General features: G+C 49.5%; 1 protein-coding gene across 1 annotated transcript in view; it reads left to right on the top strand.

Annotated features, from left to right (window-relative positions):
* LOC127925623 (voltage-dependent T-type calcium channel subunit alpha-1I-like) overlaps positions 1–10,000 on the top strand; it is a gene marked incomplete at its 3' end in the record, with an annotated part of 76,457 nt that overhangs the window by 43,962 nt on the left and 22,495 nt on the right. Inside the window, 5 exon segments of the mRNA XM_052510645.1 lie at positions 704–804; positions 1,535–1,658; positions 7,625–7,663; positions 7,665–7,697; positions 8,493–8,677. Of these exon segments, the coding sequence (XP_052366605.1) occupies positions 704–804; positions 1,535–1,658; positions 7,625–7,663; positions 7,665–7,697; positions 8,493–8,677 (482 nt within the window).

Genomic DNA, 10,000 nt, shown 5'->3' with positions numbered 1-10,000 from the left:
CCACTGTTCCTAGGCCAGTTAACCCACTGTTCCTAGGCCAGTTAACCCACTGTTCCTAGACCAGTTAACCCACTGTTCCTAGGCCAGTTAACCCACTGTTCCTAGACCAGTTAACCCACTGTTCCTAGGCCAGTTAACCCACTGTTCCTAGGCCAGTTAACCCACTGTTCCTAGGCCAGTTAACCCACTGTTCCTAGACCAGTTAACCCACTGTTCCTAGGCCAGTTAACCCACTGTTCCTAGGCCAGTTAACCCACTGTTCCTAGGCCAGTTAACCCACTGTTCCTAGGCCAGTTAACCCACTGTTCCCAGGCCGTCATTGAAAATAAGAATATGTTCTTAACTGACTTGCCTAGTTAAATAAAGGTAAAATAAAAAATAAAATCCCCAGTGAAAGTTGTGCCCCTGGGGAGCAGTTTGGGTTGACGTAACAGAGTTGGTTGTTAGCAGTTTGTACTGCCTTCGTTGCTGACTGTGTTGTCCCGTTCTCCAACCCTGCTCACCGAGAACGGAGCACTTTGTTGATGGCGTGTTTCCCAGAATGCATTAGTCTTCCAGTCTGACAGGACAAGCGAGAGTTGTTGTTCCCTGCTGCTAGAGAACGTTCTGCACCGGCATGGGAAACACACATCCAAACTTAGAGACTGACGATGTAGAGGAAGGAGTGTGTGTAATGCTGACCTCTGACCTCTGTCCTCTGTAGAACCTGTGGTTCCGGGTCAGGAGAACGCTGCAGAGCCACAAGCCACGCTGGTGTAGAGAACATGAAGACTGGAACCTCTACCTGTTCTCCCCTCAGAACTCGTGAGTCACACGCACACACACACACATATACTTTACATTTACATTTAAGTCATTTAGCTCTTATCCATATACTTGTTGTCTCATAAATACTGTATCTGTGCTGATTTCCCCCTCCCTCCCACCTCTCTCGCCCTCCCTTCCCTCACGCCTCCCCCTCTTCCCCCTCCCTTACCCCATCACCTCTCTCGCCCTCCTTCCCATCTCGCCTCCCCTCCCCCCCTCACCCCATCCCCCCTCCCCCTCCTCCCCCCTCACCCCATCCCCTCTCTCCCCATCCTCCTCACCTCCTCCCCCCCCACCCCATTCCCTCTCTCCCCCTCCTCACCCCCTCCCCCTCTTTCCCCTCCCTCACCCCATCCCCTGCCCCCTCTCCCTCCTCCCCTCCCTCCCTGCCCCACTCCACTCCCTCTTCCCATCCACATCCCCCTCACCCCTCTTTCCCCTCCTCCCTCACCCCATCCCCTGCCCCCTCTCCTCTCTCCCTCCCTACCCCACTCCACTCCCTCATCCCATCCACATCCCTCTCCCACCTCTCTCCCCCTCCTCACCCCCTCCCCCCTCTCTCCCCCTCCTCACCCCCTCCCCCCTCTTTCCCTTCCCTCACCCAATCCCCTGCCCCCTCTCCTCCCCTCCCTCCCCTACTCCACTCCCTCATCCCATCCACATCCCCCTCCCCCCTCTTTCTCCCGTACTCCCTCCCCCCCCCCCCCTCTCTCCCTCCCTCCTCTAGGTTCCGGGTGTGGGCTAAGGGGATGATCTCTCATAAGATGTTTGATCACGTGGTCCTCCTCTTCATCTTCCTCAACTGCATCACCATCGCTCTGGAGAGACCCGGCATTCTGCCTCACAGCACCGTAAGACACTAGGGCTGGTGTAATACCCTATTTTACTATATACCAGTATTGATGCATCGACCACTTTGGGTTTTTTACTTAACCTTCTAGAACCCTATTTATACTTTCCCTTCTAGAACCCTATTTATACTTTACCTTCTAGAACCCTATTTATACTTTCCCTTCTAGAACCCTATTTATACTTTACCTTCTAGAACCCTATTTATACTTTACCTTCTAGAACCCTGTTTTTACTTTACCTTCTAGAACCAGGTTTTTACTTTACCTTCTAGAACCAGGTTTTTACTTTACCTTCTAGAACCCTATTTATACTTTACCTTCTAGAACCCTATTTATACTTTACCTTCTAGAACCCTATTTATACTTTACCTTCTAGAACCCTATTTATACCTTACCTTCTAGAACCCTATTTATACTTTACCTTCTAGAACCCTATTTATACTTTCCCTTCTAGAACCCTATTTATACTTTCCCTTCTAGAACCCTATTTATACTTTCCCTTCTAGAACCCTATTTATACTTTCCCTTCTAGAACCCTATTTATACTTTACCTTCTAGAACCCTATTTCAATGTGGTTGGTTACTTCATTCTTAATGCCATTTTTTCAGGTTGGTTACTTCATTCTTAATGCCATTTCAGACTTGAAGTCGATACAACAACTATGATAGCTGAGGTTCATAGATTGGTATCGATATTAGTTCAGAACCTAACGTTTTAGGGTCCATATACACAGATCGGCGACATACTGTAGCTAGCTAGACATCCATAGGCATGCAGTTATTTTGATCCTCCACTACACAATAAGCCTAGTACATACTTTAGTGAAGGCAAGCTGTACATTCAACTTTTAGTAAAATGCTTTCCTTAGAATTCTTTTATCCACTTTTCCCAAGAACTGTACTTTAAGACCTTCACCAGGGGGAGTTAGAGGTACCCAGCTTTTAGTTTTCTCAGGCAATTTATACACCACTCAGTTAACTTGCTAAATCACTTTTCGTAAATTAACTTAAAATGCCCAATCGTTTGTCTCTGACATATTCCTGTTTTTGGAAACGTTTCGCTGTGACGTTATAATTACTACTTTGGTTTCCAGAACCCTGTTTTGACATTACATTTGGTTTCCACCGTATCTTCTGAAGAACGTCCCAGGTTTTTGGCTTTACCTTCATCAGGAACCACTGATGATTGGTTTACCTTCCAAAATGTAATGAGTGACTTTACAGCCTGGTGTGCTGGGTTTCTTTAAGACTCCCTGGTTTTTGGACCACCAGGGGGTTAGACGTAATGCTGGGTACTTCTAGACTCCCTGGTTTGGTATGGAGGAGTCCTAAAACATTAAACAATGTCATAACTCCCTGGTGTACTTGGAGCCGTTTCATAACACCGTGATGCTGGGTACCCTAGCTAGCTGGAACCCTAATGCTTTACATCTAACTCCCCTGTTGGTGGTCTGGAGCCAGTCAGTTAACTTCTAAATCACACTTATCTAACTTTGGTGGTTTGGAGCCGTGACACTGGGTACCTTCTAAACCCTTTTGGTCTTTATGATGCCTTATCGCTCCACTGGGTACCTCTAACTCCCCTGTCTAACCTCTAACTCCCCCTATGGTGGTCTGGACATGATGGGTACCTTCTAACTCCCTATTTTGTCTTCTGGGTACACTAACTGGTGGTGGTCTGGATATTCCTCTAACCATTGGAAAACCAACGTAATGGTTAGGCTTTTCTTGCCATTTCAGACGTTATAATTACTTTACATTTGAAAACATTCAATGAACCTAATTTAGTTCCATTGAAAGCCACCACTTTGCTACCCTGAAGAACCCTTGGCCAGGGATGTCAAGGTGGCTCGCCCAATATTATAATTGGAACCACTCAATATGATTGGTTATATAAAAACCTTAATTAGGACCCAAAATGCATAATGAGTGATCTAACTCCCCCGGTGGTGGTCTGGAGCCGTAAATCTGGGTTCCTCTAACTCCCCCATGGTGGTGGTCTGGAGCCGTGACACTGGGTACCTGTTCCCCCCCCGATCTAACTCCCCTGGTGGTGGTCTGGAGCCGTGACACTGGGTACCTCTAACTCCCTTGGTGGTGGTCTGGAGCCGTGACACTGGGTACCTGGTCTAACTGGAACCCCTAAGCTCCCCGTGGTGGTCTGGAGCCGTGACACTGGGTACCTCTAACTCCCCTGGTGGTGGTCTGGAGCCGTGACACTGGGTACCTCTAAGCTCCCCTTGGTGGTGGTCTGGAGCCGTGACACTGGGTACCTCTAACTCCCCTGTGGTGGTGTGGAGCCGTGATGCTGGGTACCTCTAAGCTCCCCTGGTGGTGGTCTGGAGCCATGACACTGGGTACCTCTATGTCTCCCCTGGTGGTGGTCTGGAGATCTGAATGGGTACCTCTGTGATGCTGGTGGTCTGGAGGTCGTCCTCTAACTCCCCCTGGTGGTGGTCTGGACGGTGATGCTGGGTACCTCTAAGAAACCCTGGTGGTGGTCTGGAGAAATGAACTGGGTACCTCTAAGAAATCATCCCTGGTGGTGGTCTGGAGCCGTGATGCTGGGTACCTCTAACTCCCCCTGGTGGTGGTCTGGAAGCCGTAAATGAAACGCATGGTCTGGAGCCGTGACACTGATGGTGCATGGTCTGGTCTGAACTGGGTTGCCATCTAAGTCCCCCTGGTGGTGGTCTGGAGCCGTGAACATCTGAAGCTCTACTGAAATGCTGCCTGTGACACTGGGTACCTCTAACTCCCCTGGTGGTGGTCTGGAGCCATGATGCTGGGTACCTCTAACTCCCCTGGTGGTGGTCTGGAGCCATGATGCTGGGTACCTCTAACTCCCCCTGGTGGTGGTCTGGAGCCATGATGCTGGGTACCTCTAACTCCCCTGGTGGTGGTCTGGAGAAATGACATGGGTACCTCTAAGATATTTAGCTCCCCTGGTGGTGGTCTGGAGAAATGAAACTGATGCTGGGTATCCTCTAACTCCCCCTGGTGGTGGTTTGGAGTAATGATGCTGGGTACCTCTAACTCCCCTGGTGGTGGTCTGGAGAAATGAAGACGTGATGCTGGGTACCTCTAACTCCCCCAGGTGGTGGTCTGGAGCCGTGATGCTGGGTACCTCTAACTCCCCTTGTGGTGGTCTGGAGCCGTGATCCTGGGTACCTCTAACTCCCCTCCCTGGTGGTCTGGAGCCGTGATCCTGGGTACCTCTAACTCCCCCAGGAGGTGGTCTGGAGCCGTGATGCTGGGTACCTCTAACTCCCCTGGTGGTGGTTCTGGAGACGTAATGCTGTATACCTCTAACTCCCCTGGTGGTGGTCTGGAGCCGTGATGCTGGGTACCTCTAAGTCCCTCGGTGTAAACTGTCTGCTCCTACAAACTCCCTCCAGGTACTGGATTTGACTCTACTCTCCCTTCCCTCCAGACTGGCTGTAATACATTTAAGTCCCTCCCTCCAGGAGGTGGTTTAGCAGACGCTCTATCCAGATGACTGTCAAGGTGATACAAATTGGTGCATTCACTGTCTGCTATGACATCCAGTGGAACTGGAGCCACTTTACAATAGTGCATCTAAATGTTTTTCTCAGGGGTCTGGTTTTAGGGTCTGGAGGGAGGCATAGTCTGAGATGAACTCTGCCTTGTTGGCTGTCTGTCTCATCGGCAGTTCCAGAGGCTACTGTTGTCTGGAGTCTGACCTGGAACTCCAGTCTGTTGTCTGTTTTAGTCTGCGACACTGGGTCCACCAGATCTGGGTCTGGCCACGTTGTCACTGGAGCCTCTCAGTAACTGTTTTAGTCTGGTCTGTGCAGTCTGGGTCTGAACAGGGTCTGTTAGACAGTCTGCACATGTCTTGACAGGCTACAGAAGAGGCTACGCTAAAGGAGGAATCAGTCTGTAGCTAAGCATATTGTTTATGCCACAGTATCATAAATCAGAGCTGAAATAGGTGAAAGTCTGTGAATATGTTAGCTCGCTGGCTAGTTACATGAGGTAAGAAAACATGGAATGTTTACATCTAATTAGTGTCCCCTTGGAAACATTGACCACCACTTTCGTTCCTACCCTGTCAATAATTCCTCCTTGGCTTAGTCATTCGTTGTCATGTCAAGCAATAATGTATTCAGGTGCCGCCCACTATATTATAATTTGAATAATAATTCTATTTTCATAATTCCAACAATTCACCAATTAATTAGGGCTATCTCTGCCTTGACATCTTTTTCATACCGGATGACAACACGGCAAGTCTGTTGGGTTGTCAGTGTTTGACATGAAGGAAACAATATCACAGGGCCCCTTTTTTTTACAGATGGCCAGAAACTTGTTCCCCTCCTCGATCTTGCAGACGATGTCTGTTTCGTGGCGTCGTCAGCTAGCTGTCTCGTATGTAGGAATGCATCATCTGGTCTAACGGTCGTCTGTTGTCTGGAACATCTAAGCTCTGTCTCAGTCTGTAGAAACTGCATCGTCTGGTCTAACGGTCTGCTTGGAACATCTAAGCTCGTCGTAGAAATGCATTGTCTGGTCTAACGGTCATCTGTCTCAGTCTGGAACATCTCTGCTCGTCTTGCCTCTCTCAGTCTGCTGAAATGCATCGTCTGGTCTCTGCGTCTGTCGTTGGAACATCTAAGCTGTCTGTTCGTCTGTGTCTGCATCGTCTGGCCTCTAACAGTCTGCTGTCTGTTGGAACATCTAAGCTCGTACGTAGAAATGCATGTCTGGTCTAAGTCGTTGGAACATCTAAGCTCAGTCTGCTAGAAATGCATCGTCTGGTCTAACGGTCGTTGGAACATCTAAGCTCGTCGTAGAAATGCATCGTCTGGTCTAACGGTCGTTGTCTGAACATCTAAGCTCGTCGTAGAAATGCATCGTCTGGTCTAACGGTCGTTGGAACATCTAAGCTCGTCGTAGAAATGCATCGTCTGGTCTAACGGTCGTTGGAACATCTAAGCTCGTCTGAAATGCATCAGTCTGGTCTGTCTCAGTCGTTGGAACATCTAAGCTCTGTAGAAATGCATCGTCTGGTCTAACGGTCGTTGGAACATCTAAGCTCGTTGTCTGTAGAAATGCATCGTCTGGTCTCAGTCTGGTCTGTCTCAGTCGTTGGAACATCTAAGCTCGTACGTCTCAGTCTGCATCGTCTGGTCTAACGTCTGTTGGAACATCTAAGCTCGTTGTCTGAAATGCATCGTCTGGTCTAAGTCTGTTGTCTGTTTGGAACATCTAAGTCTCGTGTCTGTCTGTGTTGTCTGTTTCAGTCTGTTGTCTGTCTAGTCGTTGTCTGTTGGAACATCTAAGTCTGTCGTCAGAAATGCATCGTCTGGTCTAACGGTCTGTCGTCTGGTGGTCTGTTGTCTGTCACATCGATGTCTGTCTCTTGCGTGTCTCTCCTGTTGTCTGTCCCTCCCTCCAGGAGAGTGTTTCTGAGGGTCTCCAACTAGTCTGTCTCTCTGTCTGTAGTCTGTATACTGTCTTCCTACTTCTCTCCAGGAGAGAGTGTTTCTGAGTGTCTCTCAACTGTTGATCTGTCTCAGTCTGCTCTAATATACTGTCTCTCCACTCTCCTCCCTCCAGGAGAGTGTTTCTGAGGGTCTCCAACTAGATATTCTCTGCTGTAATATACTGTCTCTCTGTACTCTCCTCCCTCCAGGAGAGTGTTTCTGAGTGTCTCCAACTAGATACTCTCTGCTCTAATATACTGTCTCTCCTACTCTCCCTCCCTCCGGGAGAGTGTTTCTGAGTGTCTCCAACTAGATACTCTCTGCTGTAATATACTGTCTCTCCTTCTCTCCCTCCCTCCAGGAGAGAGTGTTTCTGAGGGTCTCCAACTAGATACTCTCTGCTGTAATATACTGTCTCTCCTACTCTCCCTCCCTCCAGGAGAGAGTGTTTCTGAGTGTCTCCAACTAGATACTCTCTGCTGTAATATACTGTCTCTCCTACTCTCCTCCCTCCAGGAGAGAGTGTTTCTGAGTGTCTCCAACTACGTGTTCTGTCTGTCTCATCTTCCTGGCTGAGATGACTGTCAAGGTAATACTGTCTCAGTCTGTTGTCTCAGTCTGTTGTCTGTCTCAGTCTGCTGTCTGTCTCAATCTCAGTCTGCTGTTTGTCTCAGTCTGTTGTCTGTTTTAGTCTGCTGTCTGTCTCAGTCTCTGTCTGTCTGTCTGCTGTCTGTCTCAGTCTGCTGTCTGTCTCAGTCTGTTGTCTGTCTCAGTCTGTTGTCTGTTTCAGTCTGCTGTCTGTCTCAGTCTGCTGTCTGTCTCAGTCTGCTGTCTGTCTCAGTCTGCTGTCTGTTTCAGTCTGTTGTCTGTTTCAGTCTGTTGTCTGTCTCAGTCTGCTGTCTGTCAGTCAGTCTGTTGTCTGTTTCAGTCTGCTGTCTGTTTCAGTCTGCTGTCTGTTTCAGTCTGCTGTCTGTCTCAGTCTGATCTCTGTTTCAGTCTGCTGTCTGTTTCAGTCTGCTGTCTGTCTCAGTCTGCTGTCTGTCTCAGTCTGCTGTCTGTTTCAGTCTGTTGTCTGTTTCAGTCTGCTGTCTGTTTCAGTCTGCTGTCTGTTTCAGTCTGCTGTCTGTTTCTGTCTGCTGTCTGTTTCAGTCTGCTGTCTGTTTCTGTCTGCTGTCTGTTTCAGTCTGTTGTCTGTTTCAGTCTGATCTCTGTTTCTGTCTGCTGTCTGTTTCAGTCTGATCTCTGTTTCAGAGTGCTGTCTGTTTCAGTCTGATCTCTGTTTCTGTCTGCTGTCTGTTTCAGTCTGCTGTCTGTTTCTGTCTGCTGTCTGTTTCAGTCTGTTGTCAGTCCTGGAGTTATTGTCTTCTTAATGTTGTGTCTATAGATTGTAGCGTTGGGGTTCTGCTGGGGTAAACAGAGCTACCTGAAGAGCAGCTGGAATGTTCTGGATGGGATCCTGGTGTTTGTCTCTCTGGTGGACATCCTGGTTTCTCTGGCCTTGACTGGAGGGAACCGCATCCTGGGAATCCTCAGAGTACTACGACTGCTACGAACACTACGACCTCTCAGGTAGGACCACACTACGACCACACTACGACCACACTACGACCTCTCAGGTAGGACCACACTACGACCACACTACGACCACACTACGACCACACTACGACCACACTACGACCACACTACGACCTCTCAGGTAGGACCACACTACGACCACACTACGACCACACTACGACCACACTACAACCACACTACGACCTCTCAGGTAGGACGACACTATGACCTCTCAGGTAGGACCACACTACGACCACACTACGACCTCTCAGGTAGGACACACTACTTTCTCAGGTAGGACACACTACGACCTCTTAGGTAGGACCACACTACAACCTCTCACACTACAACCACACTACGACCTCTCAGGTAGGACCACACTACGACCACACTACGACCACACTACGACCTCTCAGGTAGGACCACACTACGACCATACTACGACCACACTACGACCACACTACGACCTCTCAGGTAGGACCACACTACGACCACACTACGACCACACTACGACCACTCAGGTAGGACCACACTACGACCACACTACGACCACACTACGACCTCTCAGGTAGGACCACACTACGACCACACTACGACCACACTACGACCTCTCAGGTAGGACCACACTACGACCACACTACGACCACACTACGACCTCTCAGGTAGGACCACACTACGACCACACTACGACCACACTACGACCTCTCAGGTAGGACCACACTACGACCACACTACGACCACACTACGACCACACTACGACCACACTACGACCTCTCAGGTAGGACCACACTACGACCACACTACGACTGCTACGCACACTACGACCTCTCAGGTAGGACCACACTACGACCACACTACGACCACACTACGACCTCTCAGGTAGGACCACACTACGACCACACTACGACCTCTCAGGTAGGACCACACTACGACCACACTACGACCTCTCAGGTAGGACACACTACGACCTCTCAGGTAGGACCACACTACGACCACACTACGACCACACTATGACCTCTCAGGTAGGACCACACTACGACCACACTACGACCACACTACGACCTCTCAGGTAGGACCACACAACGACCATACTACGACCACACTACGACCACACTACGACCTCTCAGGTAGGACCACACTACGACCACACTACGACCACACTACGACCACTCAGGTAGGACCACACTACGACCACACTACGACCACACTACGACCTCTCAGGTAGGTCCACACTACGACCACACTATGACCACACTACGACCTCTCAGGTAGGACCACACTACGACCACACTACGACCACACTACGACCTCTCAGGTAGGACCACACTACGACCACAC

This window comes from Oncorhynchus keta, unplaced genomic scaffold (assembly GCF_023373465.1).
Source record: "Oncorhynchus keta strain PuntledgeMale-10-30-2019 unplaced genomic scaffold, Oket_V2 Un_contig_5929_pilon_pilon, whole genome shotgun sequence".
Lineage (NCBI taxonomy): Eukaryota > Metazoa > Chordata > Actinopteri > Salmoniformes > Salmonidae > Oncorhynchus > Oncorhynchus keta.
The sequence above is the reverse complement of the archived record's forward strand: the minus strand, read 5'-3'. Positions and strand labels throughout refer to the sequence as shown.